Source organism: Notolepis coatsorum, assembly GCF_963971535.1.
Source record: "Notolepis coatsorum genome assembly, chromosome: 15".
Lineage (NCBI taxonomy): Eukaryota > Metazoa > Chordata > Actinopteri > Aulopiformes > Paralepididae > Notolepis > Notolepis coatsorum.
Genome location: NC_140179.1, coordinates 6,931,394 through 6,954,074, shown reverse-complemented (window position 1 = coordinate 6,954,074; position 22,681 = coordinate 6,931,394). Strand labels below are relative to the sequence as shown.

Here is a 22,681-nt window from a genome sequence, read left to right as displayed (position 1 = left end):
CACACAGTTCTGAGCTCCTCTCAATCCTCTAGCGGTTCAAGAGCGCCATCTGGTGGCCGATCGGCAGAAGCGCCAAACAGGAAGTTATGTGGATGAAGTGCTGATCACCCATATTACTTCCGGGCACTCGCTATAGGTCCCGGGACTCCATCTTGATACACTGGACATCGATCGGTTGCAAATAACTCGATAAACAACATGATTTGGACGTATATAGTATTATACAACCTGGAAATGGACCGGGTATTTCGACATCCCATAATGGAAAACTGTCTACCCCACGCTGATCGCCCAACGGCCCGCGGAGACTGGAGTTTTAGCGTGTAATATTACCGTGTTCGACACTAACTGCTATGATGAACATTTGACCCACATTAGATGAATGGTATAACGCTGCCCACGGAATTATAAACGCCCCCTCACCCATCCGGTCAACATCAGATGACGTGTAGTAACTTCCAGAAGTCCGTCCAGTTGGATTCTTTTATATCGCGCCGATTGCTATCAAACTGTATTTGATCATCAATATAATGCATTTGGGGCTATAAATCACGTTCTGGAGAAAGCTGCAGAAAGAGATGAAAACATACATATACTTTAGATGATATTTTAGTATGAATATGTGAATGAAAAAGTTTAACGTTCATACACCCTGAACAATACATATAGGACATTGAATGGGCCCTAATAATGGCAATTTAGCAATATAATTTAAAAAGTTATAGCCCTGCAAAGAAGGGGAACTTCTCCATAGACAAATAGAGCTGGCAAGGGATGGTATATCATGAATTTAGCCTTAGGCAATCAAAGTGTTAAGCTAAGAAGTCTTCAGCTGGCTGGACCAGAGCTGAGAAGCCACTTTCACAAAGATAGGTAGTGCAAAAAAAAAAAAATTATAATATTTTTTTTTGTTTTTTAACACTTTGGTTGCCTTGGGTTAAATTAATGATATACCATAGATTGCCAGCGCTATTTGTCTATGGAGAAAGTCCCCTTCTTTGCAGGGCTATAACTTTTTAAATTCTATTGCTACATTGCCATTATTAGGGCCCATTCAAAGTCCTATATGTATTGTTCATTGTGTAGCAACGTTAAACTTTTTCATTCACATATTCATAGTAAAGTATGGTCTAATGTATAAGTATGTTTTCATCTCTTTCTGCAGCTTTCTCCAGAACGTGATATATAGCCCCAAATGCATTATATTGATGATGAAATACAGTTTGATGGCAATCAGCGCGATATAAAAAATTCCAACTAGACGTACTTCTAGAAGTTACTACACGTCATCTGATGTTGACCGGATGGGCGAGGGGGCGTTTATAATTCCGTGGGCAGCGTTATACCAATCATCTAATGTGGGTCAAATGTTGATAAAAGCAGTTAGTATCGAAGATGGTAACGTTACACGCTGAAACTCACCCCAGTCTCCGCGCGCCGTTGGGCGATCATCGTCGAGTAGAAATTTTATCATTATGGGATATATTATTACCCGGTCCATCTCCAGCTTGTATAATGGTATATACGTCCAAATCATGTTGTTTATCGAGTTATTGGCAATCGATCGCTATGTAGAGTGACGAGCTAGAGTGCCGGAACCTATACCGAGTGGCCGGAAGTAATAGGGCCGACCAGCAAAACCTCTACTGCGCTTCCTGTTAAGCGGTTGTGCCGATCGGCCACCAGATGGCGCTCCTGAACCGCCAGAGAGCTCAGTGGGTCCTGCTGGTGGATATCAGGCCAGCGGAGGGGGAATATGAATCCGATTCCAGATTTTTGAAATATTGATATAAGGACGCTGTACAGCGTCCCCCGGCAACTTTAGCATGGCCAGCAATGACGCTGTAAAGCGTTTTTAGGCAGTCAAAGTGTTAATGACTAATCGACGCAACAATATCTCGTCGACGACTTTTCATAATCGACGATGTCGACTAATCGTTGCAGCCCTACCCTGGGGGGCGCGCTCTAGATGATCATTTAGGAGTTTGTACCAGTTCCTTCCGGACTGTTTCAGACCATAAAGGGATTTCTTTAATTTACATACCAACTTCTTCCCAGTCTCCGATACCTCTTCATAACCAAATCAAAAATTCAAATCAAATAAAAAATAACCCTCAGGTTGTTCTAGGAATATGCCTTCCTCTATAGGAGCATGTAAGTATGCCGTTTTGACGTCCATCTGATGGACAATGAGCCTGAGGTCATCTTGTACTGCGACCTGCATCAATGCCCTTACTGACGTAAGGTTTGCTGTTGGAGCAAACGTCTCATGGTAGTCTATGCCTTCTGTTTGGTTGTAACCCTTAGCAACGTATCTAGCTTTATATATTTAGCCTCTTTCAGCATTTTCTTTAATGGCATAGACCCATCTACCCCCCACTGTGTTCCTGCCCTCAGGCAAAGAGGTCAGTTCAAAAGTGTCATTTTCTTTCAGTGAGTCGATCTCATCGTTCATCGCTTGTTCCCATCTGGGTGACTCTGGTGACCTCAGAGCTTATCTATAGGTTTGAGGGACTCCACAAACCGCCCTGTAACAGTAATCGGTTACATCATCATCTGTAAAATCTGATACATAGTCGTGTAAGTATTGTGTTTCCTCCTCTCTCTTTTTGGATAGTGGCGTTTTTCACTAGGACTAGGTTTTGGATCTGCATCGTTTTCATCCTGTTGATCTGTATCTGTATTTACAGTCTTGTCGCTCCCCTCTAGAACCTGACTCTGTGTTCTCCTCACCCTGTGGCTGTGGTACATGAGTGCTGTTCTTACTACCAGACTCTCTGCCTTGTGTCAGGAATTCTGTATCATCCTCATCAGTTTGAGTCTGTTGTTCCACACTGTTCTTTCTAATGAATTTTACTAGCCTGTGTTTTGATACCTCTCCTGTATGCGGTTTGTATACTAGGTATGCCGGGCTGTTTTTACTGTATCTCACAAATATCCCCTTTTCACATCTGGGGTCGAGTTTCTTATGATCGTGTTTATATGCATAACACTCTGAGCCGAACACCCACATTTTTGAGAGGTCTGGTTTCTTTCCTGTTAACATGAAGTAAGGGGTATTTTTGGTCCTTTCGTTGTAGCATCTATTTCGCATGTGAGCTGCATTTTGTACAGCATCTTTGGTAATCTCTTTTCTAATAATTGGCACCTTCCCATTTCAAATAAAGTCCTAAACTGTCTCAGCTGTGCCGTTTTGATGAGGGGAATAGGGGCATGATGTCTCATGTCTTATCCCTCTATCTCTCAACAGTAACTGAAAGGAGTTGCTTGTGTATTCCGTACCGTTATCTGACCGTATGGTCTTGACTTGACCATATGGTGCACTATCTGCCAGGAATTTTTCAGTTGCTAATGTTGTTTCACCCTTGTTTTTGAGGAAATAAACAGACACTGCTCCTGAGAAATCATCTGTGAATGCGATTGCATATCTATGTCCATCTTGAGTAGTTGGGTCAATAGGCCCTGCTAAGTCAGTGTGAATTAACTCTAGGGGGGCACTAGCTTTTGCATCAGGTTTCCTATTTCTGTTGTTGGTCAATTTTCCTTCAGTACAGACACTACAGTCTATCTTAGTGTTACCTGTTATCTTCATACCCTCTACCACCTTTGGTAATTTCAACACATCATCTACGTTACAATGACCCATGATCTCATGCCAAGTTTTTACATCACAAGTTAAGCTCACTTTGTCTCTGGACATCATATCATTAATTGAATGAGCAACACATGTTTCATTATTTACCGTTTCCAGGTAGTACAGTCTCTCATGCTGCTCTATGCGGAAAACAGCGCCATCTTTGTTGATGACCAGGTTCTGTCCTTCTTGGAATGTCACCTTGTCTCCGTCTGCTGTGGCTGCTTGTACGGAGAGTATGCTCTGTGGATACGATGGGATGAACAGCGCATTCCTCAGTGTGATTCCGACGCATCTTCCTTCCGAGTCCTGTAGGAATACCTCTGCATCGCCTCGTTTCATTGCCACATTGTTCATCCTGGTCCCGTCAGCTAGTTCCATGTAGTGTGACTTTGGGTCAAATGTCTCGTCAAATCTTGTGAACTTGTTTTCCTCTGTTATGATGTGGAATGTAGCTCCGCAGTCTACGATTAGTCCGTTTCTTCTGATAGTGTCTGGGAGGAATCCTTGACTGACTGTGAATACAAATGTATGTTCTTCACGTTCTTGTCTGTCCACAGTCTGTTTTGCGTCATCTCTCTGCTGGGGTTTTGTCCTGCATGTCTCATCGCTGTGTGTAGAACTTTTATGGTAGTTACACCACTTCGCTACACTGGTTCCTTTTTGCCGACACCCTCTTGTTATGTGACCACGGCCTCCGCATCCGTAACACGTCACAGATGATACGTTTACTTTCATCACTGTCTGATTTTTCTTTAGTGTCAAACTTTTCTGTCTCCTCGTAACTCCGTAGTTTCCTTTTGAACTGGGTAAATGTCGGTTCATCACTGCTCTGTGTCGTATGGATGGCAAAAGGCTTATACGTATCTGGAAGTCTTTTTAGAATCATGGCTATAATTAGCCCGTCACTAATAACTTCCTTTGCATTTCTTAGGGAAGTTACTGCCTTTTCAGCTCGAATTATATAATCTGTCACCGTTTCAACAGACTCTTTCTTCAGTGACGTTAGTTCTGTGTACAGGGCAATAATTCTTGGCTTACCCTGACTTGCGTAATGACTTCGTAGTATTTCGAGTGCTTTGTTGCCATCATCTGTCGCCTCTCTCATAGAGCCATATGAAATCCGCGATCACGGAATATATATCTTTTTTTTTTTTTTTAATGTGAGACTTGTACAGCACTTTGTTCAACTTAGTCAGTGCTGTAAAGTTTAAACCTTTTTAAATCTTAGACAAACAAAACACTTTGCTTTCATGAAATATTGTAAGCCGTCATTTGAGGCTTTATAAAAGCAGCACAATGAACACAAATCTGTCAGTGCCGAGTCCGACCTCATCTTAAATAACAAACAGCATTGCTTGTTGTAATTAACAAAGAGAGGCAGAGTTGATTTTGCAAAAAAATATATATATCATTATATTTTTTAATAATTAAAATTATTTTCATATTAGAATCCCATGCCCATCGAACGAAGCTTCGAAGTATTTAAGACAGCCCTATTAAATGGACTGTTATATCTTATTAAATTGTGGACATTTATTCATTCCCACTTATTAGACACTATTTCTGATGGTAAAATGAGCGTACAAAGCAAAATACAGAATTCTGAAATATTAAAACGGAAAAAACGGAATTTGGAAAAAAATAAAATGGAATTTGGAAAAAAATAAAACGGATTTCATATGGCTCTACTCTCTCATAACCAACGGTAGACTTTTGTCATCCAGGAATTGTATTGGCTCTGCGTAGCATTTTTCGTTCTTCTCTTCATCTGGACCGTCCTCACTGGTGCAGAGTATCGTGTCTTTTAGTCCCATCATTCTCATGTGGCCGAGAAACTTCACTTCCCAAAGCTCCTAATTGTTTTCATCTCCGTCTAATACTAATCTCTGCCATCGTCCTCCTGCGGTACCACCACGCCTGGGCCCATAACCTGTAGAGTTTCCTGTTCCTTCGTTCTCCATGTTCAATGTAGAGGGTTCTGTTTCTTCGTCATCAGTGTTTGTTCAATGTAGAGGGTTCTGTTTCTTCGTCATCACGACTCATATCTTATCATATGTATTTATCCACACAAAGAGCGCCCGATCCGTTTTGTTTCTTTTATGTGAATAGTTTATTTACAATAAGTGAACCAAACTGCTCCTCCATTACAAACACCACAAACACTCCCAGCTGTGACACACCATTTTCACCCGTGCGCACTGACAGCTAACTGATGACAGCTGACCGCTAGGTATACGTGCTCGGCTTCCCGCCACTGCGTCATACCGTCATGTCTTTACGTACTGCAAGTACAAGAACAAAACACAAGACTTAGAATAGAGTTGCACCACATTTCCAATACAACACATATGAACGTATAGGCTACTCACTTTAACACAAAACATAACCATAACATATGATCCCATTTTCAACACATGAGAACATATATCTCAACACAAGTTCATGTTCAGGGATTTCCTAAATAGGCCAGTGGACCAGTAAGTTAAAAGCGTGCAACGATTGTTGTCAAAATTGATAAAGTAAGCGACGATAGACATTTACGATACGTAAATTAACATAAGTACATATAAGTTAATTATCTTATATCTGTGATCGGTACATAGAACTATCCTACATTGATTGAAAATTGTATTCAGATTGCAGAATGGGTACAATACAGTACAGCTCAATACACACAATTGTTAAGGGGATTAAGTTTAAGTTTATTTGGATCCCCATTAGCCACAGCAGTGCTGGGGCTATTCTTCCTGGGGTCCATAACACATAAAATACAGTTACAGACTTATACACTCACAACATTTACATGTCATACAGACAATTAAAACAACAATAAAAACCCTAATCAAATTCATAATACAATATAACAATATATACGCCTTATGAATTCATAATACAATAATACCTACTCATAATTCATTCATAATACAATACAGCATAATATACTATTTAGCTTTTACATACATTATCTATGTTCATATCAGCCAATTATACAATATTTTAATAATATATCCCTATCAGACACATGCCTTTTCATCCATATACTGTCTGTATACCTATCCCTTTATCAGACGCATACATTTTCATTTACGTACACACAATCTATTAGGGAATGTCAATTTCTTTGGTTGAAAATGTTGTTTTACCACGATTTTGAAACGACATTTACTATTCTCCTGCTTAACATGTCTGGGAAGAGTTCCATTCCTGCATACCACGGAATATGACAGTTCGCTTCATTGCATTCGACCTCACTTTTGGAAGTGTAAAACCTCGTGCAGAAGCATGTCTGGTGGAATGGTTGTGTCTGTCAAGACTTATAGATAAATTGTTATATAAAATTGAGGGGATCTTTGTAACAAGAATATTCCTAGTGAATACAAGGAGTGAGCAGAGTAATTTATTTTTGACAAGTAACCAAGTTAAACAACTGTGCATCGCTGCAACATTAGTTCTGTACTCACAGCGAATCGCTATACGTGCTGCTTTGTTTTGTACCATTTGTAATTTTTTCAGTTTATTCGTCGTTACATTCGACCATACAATAGTCAAGATTTGTCAACCAGAGCTTGAATTACCTGTTTGATAGAATTTAGTGGTAACAAATGAGCACATCTTTTAACAACAGAAATCCCTCTTCCCATTTTCACTACTATATTGTTTATATGGTGTGACCATGACAATTTACTGTCTAATGTTACCCCTAGGAGTTTAGTCTCCTGGACTTGATTAATTACCACATCACTTATCAAAAGTGGAAGCAGACCAGAGAAAGACTTTGGACTTGTTTACATCAGGGTCCCCCATTTTCAATTCATCATAACATATGACTTACCAGATTTACAAATACAGTACTGTTTGTGATACAAATTCTAAAAAAAGAGAGTATATTTGACAAAGAAACTGTACACTTGAGGAGGTTGGGTAGGTTGGGGGGGGTTGGGTAGGCGGGGGGTGGGTGGGTAACTGTACATTGGATTATCGACGAAACCTTACTTGGTCCCAAGAATTATTGTATTATTGGGTTAGGACATTTACTGTACATTGGAGGGGGTTGGGTTAGGTCATTTACAGGGTCCAGTTTCGAATTGCAGTCTCTCGTAGGTGCTCTTTGAGAGTGGTTTTGAAAGTGGGTAGTGATTCACATTCCTTTACAGCTGTGGGTAGGGTGTTCCACATTCTGTGGCATAATTACGAAACGTGTTTAGTCCCTTGTTTGAGTCGAATCTGGGTTTAACATGATTTGTGGAGCTCCCTCTGGTGTTGTGGTTGTGGTATTCACTGACCTTTGGGAAGTATTTTGACATGTACATGGGTACCTTAGTCGTGTAGTGTATCTTGTAGACCAGGCCCATTGCAAGTTGCTGTACTCTTGTCGTATATTTACCAGAGAGGAGATCCGGTACAAGAATCTAGTTCGTTGGTTGACTTTTTTTATTACATTTGTAACTGAGGGGTACAATTCCCTGACTGTATTGATAAGTATGGTATCATTAAACCACTACCGTCTTATGTACTTTAATTACTGGCCATACAGTACATGATATATATAATGATGAACACTTCCCACAATGAATCGGTTCCACACAAAGTTGTAATTAAGTATTTATTGCAGCAAAAGGTACATAATATACTTCTCTATTTCACTTTGAATGCGCTTATAAGGCAAAGGAATGTGCGTAGGCAAATCAATAATGAATGTCCATTCTCTGGTTACGCAGGAGGTAATTATACAACCTGAATCTTAGGGAATTATATCTATGGTACACTAGTAATATATAGCGGGAGATACTGGAAGGGTCCCCCTGGTTGTAAGCCAGCAAGGGTAGAGGATCTGTCGGTAATAGAGTCTGGGTCAACGATGATAAGGAGACTCCGAGTACGGGAGACGGTGCAATAAGATCTTGATCCACAGACGAATACAGCTGTTCTCCGTAGCCTGTAGCTCCACAGGGAAGAAAGCTAGCCTGCCTCAGGCTCTCTGAGGCGCAGACTCGACGTGGCTCCTCACAGGGTAAATCCCACACACGTGTGGGCGTCGGCGATTCTCCGCTCCATTAATTACAGGACCAAAAGCAAATATAATCCAGCCGTAAAGGGCTATGCAGTCGTCGGGTAGATAATCCAGTGTACATGTCCACACGGTCCTCGTCTAGGGCTCCTCGGGTGAAAGCGCCATGAAAGCAGCCCAGCCTGGATAAGCACTCTAGCTGATACGAGGAAAACGTTGGTGATGCTGGTCACTGTAGAACTTTAGCCGCACGATACACTATACACAAATAGACTATTACTGACTTAATAGAAATATGTCGCACTCGACGGTATAGCGCCAAACTCTGACACTTCAGTTATTAATTCGCACGCGGTCTCAATGCTCTATTTGGGGCCAAATAGGCCATACTTCACCGCACGTCGTATCGTGGGTGAGGCTTCAACTTATTGGGTAACAACACTAAGTTTCTCTAAGTGCTTCTGTATTCACCTGCGCCGTATTTATACGCTTAGATGAATAAACTAGTACCAGCTTTATTCCTGTCTCATATCCTTGGGCAATACCATTCTTGTCCAGGCATGTCCCCGGCGGTGACTTTGAACCTGACTTTGGAGGCATGGCCTTGGTGCCTGTGGACCGCTGTCCAATAGGAGAATGAAATATTATGGTCTGTACTAGGCTAAAGGGATATTCCGTGTATATGTACAAGGAATATACAAGGGATATCAAACGATATACAAATATTATGCAATATATATCAATCAATAAATATATATATTCGGTTTAATCTGATCCTTTGTAACAACATTGGATGCCATTTTGTCACAGGAATGTCTGTCTGTGTCTGATCAGTGTCTGTGATCAGTACATGAAACTATCCTACATGTATGTGGTCAGTACATAGAACTATCCGACATGTCTGTGATCAGTACATAAAACTATCCTACAATGTCTGTGATCAGTACATAAAACTATCCTACATGTCTGTGATCAGTACATAGAACTATCCTACATATCTGTTGTCAGTACATGGAACTATCCTACATATCTGTGGTCAGTACATAGAATTATCCACACCTGCCTTTTTCACATCTTGAACGACGCAAAGTTATCTGCTCTTTGGTAAGTCATTATTGTAACATGTCACATATCCAATGTGTTGTTTGCTTAAACCTTGACTAAACCTTCTCAGTTTGTGATTGTTCTGTTCTGTTAGAACAATCATATTTTACATTGCATGGTTTGGAGAGCTACATTAGAAGAGACTCAGGGCTAAATCCACAAAGAATGGATTGCACGGAACAAGTTGCACCCTTACTTAAAATTCATTATGAATTGAAAATGGGGGACCCTGATGTAAACAAGAGGAAAGTCTTTCTCTGGTCTGCATCCCCTTAACAATTGTGTGTATTGAGCCGTACTGTATTGTACCCATTCTGCAATCTGTTAATACAATTTTCATTCAATCAATCACCGTGCAGATTGATTGATTGAATGAACATTTTATTAACAGATTGAAGAATCTTGCTCTGTGCAATCCATTCTTTTTGGATCTAGCCCTCAGAGTTTAGTGTAAAAGTGAAAATAAGACGGACTAAGTAAACACGCTCTAGCCTAAAGCTAACCTTTCCTTTTTTTTTTTTTTTTTTTCAAACCTTTATTTCAACTTGTTAGGAAGTGGATGTTTCCCTCATTTAGATTAGATTAGCTGTCATTATACAGTACAACAAAAATAAATTTGGCAGATTTAGGCTATTTTCGGTTTAATTGATTGATTGAACATTTTAATTAACAGATTGCAGAATGGGTACAGCAGTGTTTCCCACAGGATTTTTGTGAGACTGGTGGGTAAACCTCTGCCCCTCTGGGGCCATGCCCCCCCCCCCTCCAAAAACATACTGGATTACTATTACGACTACTACCACTGCCAATACTACTGATGCATCCCTATTGGCAAAAAAATAAAGATTTCCTTTTTCTTTAATTACATAATTTTTTTTGGTTCATTATAAAACTGTGGCGGGCCGCCACAGTCTAGGTAATTAATGGGAAACACTGGTACAGTACATTACAGCTCAATACACACAATTGTTAATTAGGAGTACATTAGGAGGGGGTGGGAGGGTGTTCGGACATTTACAGAGATCCTAACAGAAAATATATACATACGAGGGAGAGGAGACTGTACATTGGGAGGGGGTGCAAGCATAGGGAGGGGGGGGGTTGGGCATTTACAGGGGCCAGTTTCGAATAGCAGCCTCCCGTACATAAGGCTGTCAAAGTTAGCACGTCATTAACTTATTTAATCCTACCCCTTTTCCACTACTCAAATGAGTGTACTAATTTAAAACCTTACAAAACAAATATATACAGTATATTTATGCAAAACAAAAAAACAAAAGTCAGATGTAAAACATGAAAGAAATAAAAAAAAAAATGTAAACACCCGTGAATGTCAAATCCCTTCCTCATCCCTGTACCTCGTGAAAATAATTTCCTTATAATTCAGTTTGAATTGTCTCATGTTTGGACATTGCTTTAGCACCACACTCAGACCGTTCCACAGTTTCACTCCACATATGGCAATGCAGTGTCCACATATGTAAATTAGCCATTGTTTTTGGTTCTGGCCCACCATATAATGGCTTGGAAAAAATTTGGCCCAAGGCCAAACTTAATTGCAGACCCCTGATATAAGTCAACATATAGGACACTCAATCAATGAGGGGAGGGGGAGGGGGAGGGAGAGGGAGAGGGAGAGGGAGAGAGATCTATCTATCTATCTATCTCCTGGCACCACTTTGCCAGGAGGCGTATTGGTGTTTGTCCAGGCTGAGCGGTAGGTTGCTGTTGAGCAGTATCTTGATGTGCTTCTCAAAGCATTTGCTCAGTATGGGGTGAGAGCAACTGGGCGCCAGTCGTTGAGGCCTGTTACCTTGCTCTTCTTTGCTACTGGCACAATGTGGGCTGATTTGAAGCAGGAGGTGACTCCACTCAAGGAGAGGGACGAGTTGAATATGTCTGTGAACACCCCCGCCAGCTCCGCCGCACATGCTCTGATAACCCGGCCTGGGATTTGTAGAGCCATATGAAATCCGTTTTATTATTTTCCAAATTCCATTAAATTTTTTCCCAAATTCTGTTTTTCCCGTTTTTAATATTTCAGAATTCTGTATTTTGCTTTTTATGCTCATTTTACCATCAGAAATAGTGTCTAATAAGTGGGAATGAATAAATGTCCACAATTGAATAAGATATAACAGTCCATTTAATGTTTTTAAGTGCTGCAAAAGAAATACAGTTACATTTTACACTATTTTTCAAATAATATTGTGACAAAATAAAAATACACATTTCAAGTGTAAACAATGGATACAGCTAGCTACTACTGACATTATCACAATGACAATGTCAGTAGCCTAGCTATAGTATATTGTGATGCAATATAGTAATGCATAATTTAGGCACCTTTAGTTTATTTCGTTTATAAAGGACGGTGTATAATGACAATCGTTTGCATCAAATAAATGGATGGGTGCACTAGATTTAGCTAGAAGCTATCATTTCCATCTAATAGTCCTATGTACTGTAACGTTTAGGGCTGTCTTAAATACTTCGAAGCTTCGAAGCTTCGTTCGATGGCACAAGCTTCGAACATTAAAAAAAATCAAAGTTAAAAAAAATCAAACATTTTTTTTTTTTTTTTACTTCGGTGTGTGTGTGCATGGGGCCATTGGGTGGGGCCAGGGGACAAATACACTGGAGGAAAGTAACCCAGCTCAGCACTGCCCAAATTATATCATCACTATTGCCTGTTTGAAGGATATCATCCTCAAACACATATACACCACCTACACGCCTATTCTCAGTCCTTGCCCCACAATGGTGGAATGAACTACCCACCCCAGTTAGGACAGCCGAATCCCGTCCAATTTTTCGCCGTCGACTAAAGACTCACTTCTTCAACCATTATCTGAAATAAAATTAAAAAAAATAAAATCTAACCCTAACTAACCTTACTGTCATGCACTTGTCCTAATAAACTAACCTACACTGTAACACGCAACACTTTGATGAATATTGTTACTCAGCTGATAGAGTTGTATCCTTCCTGATGACCTGTCGTACAGAACTTGTAAGTCGCTTTGGATAAAAGCGTCAGCTAAATGACTAAATGTAAATGTGAATGTAAATGCCTTGTAGAATTCCACACATAAGAAAGAAAGATACTGGGATGAATAAACAAAATAGGAAATAAAATGTAGAAATGCGTGCAATACATAAATAAATATGAATCTCCATATATGAAATAGAACATTTAGATAAGGTGCTACTGAGATGTTTTGGTGAGTTCTTTGTTTTTTTGTGGAAGTAGCCCTTCTTAAAAATGCATGAACATTCACTGATAATTGGTCTGTAGTGGAGTCTACAAGGTCTACATTGCCGGACCATGTAGAATCCGGACCTTGTAGACTGACATAATTCTGTGCATAGTTTAGTCTACACAGGCCATATTTCCATATTTCAAATCAAAATCTTACTTCATTCATCTTAAACATTCTTGATTTGGGGGATTGGTAGTTCCCATGAAATCTGAAGTTGTTCAAACGACAACAGCGATCCACCTTGAATTAAATCACACTGCCGTGTTGGCTGCGTCACAGTCACGAAAGGGGCTACTTAATTCATTAATCCAATCCACTTTATTTATTGAGCACATTTAAAAACAACAAAGTTTACCAAAGTGCTGTACAAGTCCCACAACATAAGATAAAAAAAAAGAAGAAAAAAAAAGAAAAAATTTAATTCGAAGCTTCGAATTAAAATCGAAGCTCGGCCCCGAAGCTTCGATTGCCAAAAAGAATTCGAAGGTCAGCCCTAGTAACGTTGCATAGATATTTAAGTTTATTTCGTTTATAAAGGGCAGTGTATAATGACAATTGTTTGCATTAAACAAATGGATGGGTGCACTAGATTTAGCTAGAAGCTATCATTTCCATCCTATGTCCTAACGTTACATAGCTATTTAATCACAATAGTGTTGCACATGTTTTTGCGGGTCCAGTCCACGGAACGTTGACAGAATTTGCAAAACACCTTATCGCCGGAGGCATAAATGTCATTGGGATACTGTTCTGCTCTGAATTGAGGGCTTATTGCGGAATTTCTTAGCTTCTTGACGATGTTAACATCAAAGCAGCCAGACGCTTGAGCACTGCTGCGTGTTGTGTGTAACCCGCTGTAGCGTCCCAGCCTCCCCGGTCGTGTTTGCTTTGCACCAAACGTTCCACCCAAAAACGGAATTTCAGTCCAGATTAGGCCAAATTCTGCAATATTCCACGTTTTGCACTTGATTCCATTTTTATTGTCCGATTCCGTGAACGCGGATTTCATATGGCTCTAGATTTGATCTGGCCCGGCTGCTTTCCTGGTGTTGATGCGCTTAAGGCGAGACACCCCATACCAGGTGAATAGGCAAATATACTTTTTTTTGTTGATTTTGTTATTTTGCTTCCTAAACATGTCTTCTATGAAACGAGTGACAATAAAACGTCAATAACACACATTTAGTTGTTTATTTTACTTCATTTGGCCTTATTGCATCCATAAATGTGCACATATTTAATGGGGAAGTGCCTCATTTGCATATATAAACATAAAATTCAGAAAACTTGCAATATATTTTTTCTTAGTTTATATGTACATAACAAACTGGGAAAGTTTCATAGTGATATCTATTCAAATATTTATTTGCCTATTAGGGGGTACTACACTTTACTACTAGAGTTGTTCCGATACCAGTATCGGAAATGCCTCCGATACTGCCTAAAATGCTTGTATCGGTATCGGCGAGTACGCCGAAAGGCTAGCCTCCGATCCCATATGACGTAATTTATCAACAACACGTGCGGTATCCTCCTGAGAGTGAGCATTATAAAACAAATGTGTTTTTAATCGACTGTGAATTAAAGTGTCAATGCTGTTTGTCATTTTAACAGCAGATACTTTCTTAAATGCCATCGTCCCGACAGAGCAGTGTTGACGGGGAGCTCTGATGGGTTCGCTTGCTGGTGTTATTAACATTAGCTAATTATTAGTTTAGCTTGCCTTAACGTTACCTTGGCTAAAGTTGGGACTATTCATAATCCAGCAATAATGGCTGCAGACCTGCAAGCAAAGTACAGCAAGTTGGCAAAGGAGTATTCTAACTAAGTAAATCACTTTTTCACCAGTAACGTTATTGTCTTGTTTCCATCTAACGTTAGCTCACGCTAACGTCGTCACTGATCTACCTCTCGCACACAATTAATGACATGTTGCGGACAGCCATACCGGTGACAATGTTTAGCTTTTAGTGTTAAATGATAAGAGTCTGAGGCGGAGTCTCAAACGAGAATGTTGAATATTTATTGTGCAAAAATCACAACAGAGCCTCTACTACAGTAGCTTGAAGTTACCGGAGCCTTCTGGAGTGCAACAACATATAACGTCCGTGCGGAATCAATGTCCCAACAACCGTTCCGTGGGTGAACTCATTGAGCATATAATTAATGATACTAATACTAATCTATACAATCACCTGTTTAATAAATACCATTACTTTATAGTTATTACTAAAAAACATTATATATAAAACAGTAGCTGTAAATTTTTTTTTTAATATTAGTTTTATAATTTATATAATACATTTTTTTTATGTATGCACTGGTATCGGATCAGTATCGGTATCGGCCGATACCCAAAGCTTAGGTATCGGAATCGGATCGGGAAGGAAAAAATGGTATCGGAACATCTCTAGTTACTACACTGTTTGTAGCCTGTGTGTAGTTCTGTTCAGTTCAATAACATCATTATTATTATTATTATTCAGTTATCAGGCATGTGTTTAGGTTGTCAATTACTAATGGTTTGATTAGGTATTGTGTTTGTAAATAGCTGTTTCAAAAAAAAATTATGGCATTTTACAATACAGAACTTTGAAGGCGTTTTCCCAAAAATGAGTTTATGTGTTTTTCTTGCATGCAAGGGTAGACATGTACCATTCCATAGCACCTACACACACCATACTTTCCACATTCCTTCCTATATATACCCTGCATCTTTTTCCAGAGGAGTTTGTTGATATATCATTCATAGCCTGATTTATAGTACATTTAGACCAAAAACATGGCAAAAATAGATTTTTTTATGACTGTAGTCAGCATTCCCTGATTCATGGGATGATAAATATCCACAATCCCTTCTGTAAAAAGTTCACTGTGTTATGTGTCAATTTTTTTTTTATCTGGCATCATCCAATGTTGGTATTTATACCCAAACGTCATATGCAAATTAGTGCATATTTAATGAGGTAATGCCTATTTTGCATATATAAACATAAGATCTCAGAAAACTTGCAATACATTGTTTCTAAGTTGTTATGTACATAACAAACTGGGAAAGTTTCATAGTGATATCTATTCAAATATTTTTTTTGCCTAATTCACCTGGGGTGTCTCACCTTAAACCTGCAAGACACGGATATATTTATACTTGCAAAAAAAACACCTTTCAGATGGTGTTGTAGGAGTACTTTGTGGAGGAAATAGTGTTTATTTTTAAAAGAATTGTAAGGTTTTATTGAAATGTTGTCATATTACAACTGTGGTTCTATCAGGTAGCAGAATTTCATATAGGCCATTTTTACTCACTGTCAGAATAGCATGGCAAATGTCTATTTACTTACAACTTAACTCTTTCTCTGCCATGCTGGGAACGGGATATGGCTATGTGCTGCCTGCCACGCATTAAACCAATGGAGTCGGTCACCTTGTTTGCAGGGCTATAACTATATTCTATATATTATAGCTATGGATGCAATACTATGGCCCATTTGACATCGAGTATCTAATCGTTCAAGATGTGAAAAAGAAAAAAATTTCCATCCATACATTCCCGTTTTATACTGTGGTGAATATAAGTATGGTTTTAGAGTGGTTTAGGGTAATTCCTGGGAGGCTACTACTAGCCTGCGACATATATTATACTTAATCCATTGGCATTTCGTCCCTATACACGCTACAATAAAAAATTCAAATGCATATGATCGGTATATAATGTTCCATCATGAATGCATGAAAGGGGGGGGGTCGTTTCTGATTAATTGAGACTCATTCCCTATGGTAACACAGGCTCCCTGGATGGATAACAAATGGAAATAGCGAATAAAAGAAATAACGATCAAATAACGTATATATACGTGGTTGGCGTTCAACTATTGGCGGACAAACACGTATAAAATCGTTGTTGGCAGGGAATGAGTTAAGGGTTCATTTATATGGTTATGGTTTATTATTTGGCCAGAGAACAGTAGACATTATGAATAATAACATCAATAAGCCATATTTTTAAGAATTGTGATTTTATTAAGAGGTATTTATTTATGATACATTTTGTATTGATATTTTCAGCATAGGCGGTTGTCATAAAAAACACTGAATTATTTAGCTGTTACATTAAACACAATTCTAAGTAGACTAAAAATATTAAATGTTGCCATTATCTAAGACTAAATGTAAAAGATGTAAATAAATGTTTTCCCATTATCTAATCTAAAATCCAATTTTGCATATCTCAAATATTAGGTACAGCAGAGAAGAAGTTCCTTCATACAGCCTCTTCCCTGGATCCCCGCTTTAAAGAACTGCCTTTTCTCACAGAGGAAGGGAAACGGGAGGTCTACAAAGCAGTGACTGAGAAGGCTGCATCCTTGGAGGTAATTTCACCATGTTTCATGTAAAATGTATTCAATTAAAACTTATTTAAACTGTAAGACTGAGAGAAACTGTTATCCTAATAGACGTGAGCTGCTGCATTGATTGAGAAGGAGCTAACGGCTGATTTAATGCTATTTCTTTCTCTCTTCTCCTCCTCTCCTCTCAGACACAAACTGTGAGTGCGAGGACACCCAGGACAGAAGCAGATGAAGCGTCTGGGGGAATCGGCGAAGGAGAAGAAATGCTGCCAGTGGAGGACGAGAGGCCTACATGTCCCTCTGCTCCCAAAAGAAGGGCTTCATCGCTGCTCGTGAGTTTGCTGTGACAATCTTTCACCGACACTGAAGGTACAGTACAAACCAAGACCGCCTCTGCCAGTGCTGAGGAGGACATGGACAGATTCTGTAAAGCCCCATCCCTGGCTCTCACTGAGGAGGACATGGACAGATTCTGTAAAGCCCCATGCCTGGCTCTCACTGAGGAGGACATGGACAGATTCTGTAAAGCCCCATGCCTGGCTCTCACTGAGGAGGACATGGACAGATTCTGTAAAGCCCCATGCCTGGCTCTCACTGAGAGGCCTCTGAACTGGTGGCGTGTCCATGAGGTCACATTTCCTCTCGTCTCCAGGCTGACGAAACGATAATTGTGTATCCCAGGCACAAGCGTGTCTGCAGAGAGGGGTTTCTCCACTGCAGGAAATGTGGTCACTGCAAAAAGAAGCTCTCTCAACCCGGAACATGTGGATCAACTAGTGTTCTTACAGAAGAACCTACACATTACAAAATGCTGAGAAGGGAGCAATTTTGTACTTGCCATATTTCATAGGAGGAGAGAGGAGTGGAGGAGTGAGGGAGAGGAGGAAGGAGGATATGAGATGAGAGGAGGAGAGCGGAAGGGAGGAGGAGAGATGGAGGGAGGATATGAGATGAGAGGAGGAGAGCGGAAGGGAGGAGGAGAGATGGAGGGAGGATATGAGAGGAGGAGGGGAGGATATGAGAGGAGAGGAGGGAGGGAGGATATGAGATGAGGGGAGCAGGAGAGGAGGAGGGGAGCAGGAGAGGAGGAGGGGAGGAGGAGAAAAATATTTTACCGAACCCCATCATAAAACATGCTTTTGTAACATATCGTCTTGTACCTGCTGACAAAGGTAACGTCTATTTTACAGAACCGCATCATAAAACATGCTTTTGTAATGATCGCAGCATCGGAAAACGACCCCCCCCCCCCCCCCCCCTGACAGGCTTCAGACAGAGAGGTAATGAAACTTTTGTATTATATTATAGAATGCAACAATCTATTTAATAAGCAAGCGTTTCGTAAAGTTTGTTTGTCAGCGGGGTCTTTTAAGGTTTTTGGGCTGTATTTCATGTAAAAACGTTTACCATTAGTTAGCCATATTAGCATTTAGCTAATATTATGAGACATGATCAATGAATTGGTGTTGTCGCCATCGCGTTTGTTAGACCCCCATATGGACTTGTTTGATAATCAGAAGACATTTTATCATGTTATGCCGATACGTTATGCCTTAACGTTTGCTTATTAAATAGATTGTTGCATTCTATAATATAATAATACAAAAGTTTCATTACCTCCTGTCCACAACTCCACAGTCCACATGCATTTCCTTTTGTAAAACGTCAACACATTGACAATACTAACGATAAAAACGAATGGTGAACAGATTAACAATACAAACAAATATAATTTTTAAACGTAATAAAAAAAGTGACTAAAGTTGTTTAATTGACAGGAGAAAAGTTGCTAAAGTCTATGTATTGTGATGGGACCGGAATAAGTCTACACATGGTAGAAGTAACTGGATATGCCGCCCGCACGTTTGTGCAAGTGGAGAATAGCGCACAAACGAAGGTATGTAGAAATAAACAGTTTTGTAAGCCTTTTGGCTTCAAACCTATCCTTTTCACTTGTTTATTTGTAAACATTTTGAACAATTATTTGTTTATTGTTTATTTATTTGTAAACATTCGAAATAAACAATTCATTAAATAATTCAAAACAGTTTTGTCCCTGTTGGGAGTATAAATAGTGCCTGTCAAATGAGCCATACTATTGTCTCCATAGCTATAATATAGAATACACGATGGGTCCGCAACCATTATGAAAATGGTCAATAACGCTGGCGCCCAGGGAGTAAAGATGGAAAAACAGTGTGGCAGTCAATGAGTTAACGCTTTGGGTGCCACCCACTTTCCCGATCTGTCCCGCCTGGCGCCAGCGTTATTGACCATTTTAGCGATGTTTGCAGACCCATCATGTGTTCTGTACTATAGCTATGGAGACAATAGTAAGGCTCATTTGACAGGCATTGTTCATAGTCCATCACTGACTAATCAGTTCATTTCTACACACTGTAGTTTGTTTTGCTATTACACGCTAAACATCGCCCCTTTCCAAAATAATCCATTCTTTTTTCATAGATCGCGAGATATGACGCGTTATATGCATTATGCCCAAATCGTTCTGGTTGATCGCCTGAAACCCCAAATACTCCCAAATCAAAGGTATATACCATGTACATATGTGTCTTCACAAAATCATCAGGGGGGGGGGTCGTTCTAACTAGAAACTGCGATTGTGTTTGTCGAGCATGTTTTACGTCCTGTAAAACATGACACTGATCGTTACAAAAACATGTTTCAGGTTCGGTAAAATAGACATAGAATATACCTTACCTTAGCCAGAAGGTATTCCAAAAAGAATAATTCCCAGTGATCGCATCGCCATCGCGATTACCCATGTATATGTCTATCCTCGTGTATACTGGAAATAGGCTTTAGGCAAAAAAATATCGAGGCGATCGCTCTGTCTCCAAGGAGGAGGGGCCCTTGCAAAAAAAAATTAAAAAGTGAATATGTGTATCCACCAAGCTATTCCAATTCAGAAGGTAGGTGATACTGCCACCTGGTGAGATTCGATCGTCATTGCAATTCCAACATAGGCAGATGAGCCAGGGAGACCCAGAGGGCTCCGGCTGACAGTATAGAATGGGAATCAAAGAAAAAAGATAAAAGGATCAAAACCCGAGAAATCTCGGGTTTTGGCACTCAATGCATGGCGAGATAACCTGACTTATCTCGGATATGACGCCCAATGAGTTAAGGAGATCTGCTTTGATGGCATGCTTGATCTCGTGGATCATGGGTGAGTCTCCGATGGTCTCACACATGTTATGGAGGAGTTGAGCATTTAGTGGAGCGATGAGACAAGCGGTTGGATTGCCCTCTTCGGACATCAGTGTTGTGGCATCCTTCATGGCCTTTAATGCCTTCACAGTGTCCTCTGCGTTTGAAACATCCATTTCATTCAGAGTACAGAGGTCGGATTCTGTTCTTCTCACCTCAGGAGACAGCAAGGTGGCACATATCGCTGGTTGTTGTTCCAAAAACCTATCCACCATGTCATCATTTATGCGCTATTTCACCTTGTGGTGACGTCAGTTTTCAGTTTATGACAGAACAAGCAGTCTCTGTTTGAGTTGCAGCTGGTGGTTAGCTGTTGTGCTGCGGTGGAAGAATGTGGATATCCTTTGGATTCTGCCCAGAAGCCTGGTGACCGTGGGCACTTTGAGTGCTCGCTGTGATGCAAGATTTAATGTATGGGCATAACATCTTACATGAGAGAATTTTGCGACTTGAGCTGCGACTATCATGTTCGATGCGTTGTCTGTAACCAGCACTACAGATTTATCTTTTAGCTGCCATTCCTCCACAACATTAGAAAGCAGCTCCGCAATATGAGCACCTGTGTGTCTCTCATAAACGTCTCTCTGATGTAATGTGCAGTTATTGTTAAATACGAGTCCGTCGTAACGGAGGTCCATGCATCACATGTCATAGCTACTCGACTAGCTTTACTCATTGAGTCTATTACCTGGGCGTTGGTTCCGCTGTAGAGAGCTGGTATAGTTGTTTCTGTAAAGTGGCTTCGTGATGGGAGCTTATACCGCGGCTCCAGGGTCTTCAGCAGATGGCGAAACCGGGGGTTCTCGACGACGGAATAAGACCTTAAATCCTTAGCTAGACACTGCTTGGGTGATTCTCTTGCCTCTCTGAGTCGGGTGGCAATGTTGACAGCGTCTCGTCAATTGGTGGCTGGGCTGGGTCTACCGTTTTTTTTTTATTTTTTTATTATTGGTCTTTTTCCCCCTCCATTTTTCCTCCGATTTTCTCCCATCCCAATGTTAGTCGTATGCCAATTCCCAGTCCCTTCCTGGTCGCTGCGCACTTACCCCCCACAGTCAGATCATCTGGGAGAGTGGAGGCTACCACGTGCTTCCTCCGACACACGTCCAGCCAATCACCGCTTCTTTTCACCTGGCAGCGCGGATTCTCATTGAGAGGGCGTAGCGTGTGGGAGGACCACACTATCCCCCTCACGTCCAATCCGCGCTTAGCAAGCGCCCCGACCGAACTGTAGGAGTCGCTGTTTACAACGACCCGGACCCACCCCGCCAGCTTCTCCCACCCTCTGATACAGCCAATTGTATCAGTGCAGACGGCCAGCCAAGCTGGTGACAACCCCGGAGCTGTGAGCTGGATTCGAACAGGCAAATCCAGCTCAGCTCCGGGGCTGGTGACGAACGCAATCTCCGCTCGGCCACCTAACCGCCCGTGGGTCTACCGTTTTCTTAATTGGAGCTGACGCTAGCTCCTGGTGAAACCGTAGGGATGGGAATCGAGAACCGGAACCGGTTCCCAATTGTCAGATTCCTGGAATCGCATGCCTCCGTGACTATCGATTCCTCTTATCGATGCCATGTTTTTCCGACAGTTGCGCATTTTAAAACAATAGCGTTAGCGCTATGCATGCAGCCATAGCAGACTATTTGATTCCTTGACTAGGAAAACCTAAATGAAAACTAATGCTTTCACTGTATAAATATTCTCCCATTTCATCCATTTTAGATGATCACAATAGACTGAGGCTGCAGCTAGTGGTTCTCGCGCACCTCAGGAAAATCCTTTCACGCTATAGCACAACGGGGTCAGGAAAAGGTGAACGAGTGTCACAGAGCAGTCACTAAATTTGTAAGGGCTTGAAATTGTGACCATTTTGGTGGGGACTCAAGAATAAATGACAATCAGAAATGTCAAGTTGCATGTAGGGCTGGGCGATATATCGAGTATACTCGATGTATCGCGGCTTGTTCTACATGAGATGTAGTAAATTATTATATCGTGAACATCGAGTATATGTTGTCACGTCGCGGCTGAGATCAGACTTGCTTTAGCGCAGAGCTTTCCTCATTTCATTATACACAGACCAGCGTGG

General features: G+C 40.6%; 1 protein-coding gene across 1 annotated transcript in view; it reads left to right on the top strand.

Annotated features, from left to right (window-relative positions):
* Positions 1–22,681, top strand: part of LOC311241652 (uncharacterized protein) — a gene marked incomplete at its 3' end in the record, with an annotated part of 36,504 nt that overhangs the window by 8,058 nt on the left and 5,765 nt on the right. Inside the window, exons 2-3 of the mRNA XM_084330528.1 lie at positions 17,252–17,382; positions 17,550–17,693. Coding sequence (XP_084186654.1) covers positions 17,252–17,382; positions 17,550–17,693 — 275 coding nt within the window. The remainder of the gene's footprint in view (positions 1–17,251; positions 17,383–17,549; positions 17,694–22,681) is intronic.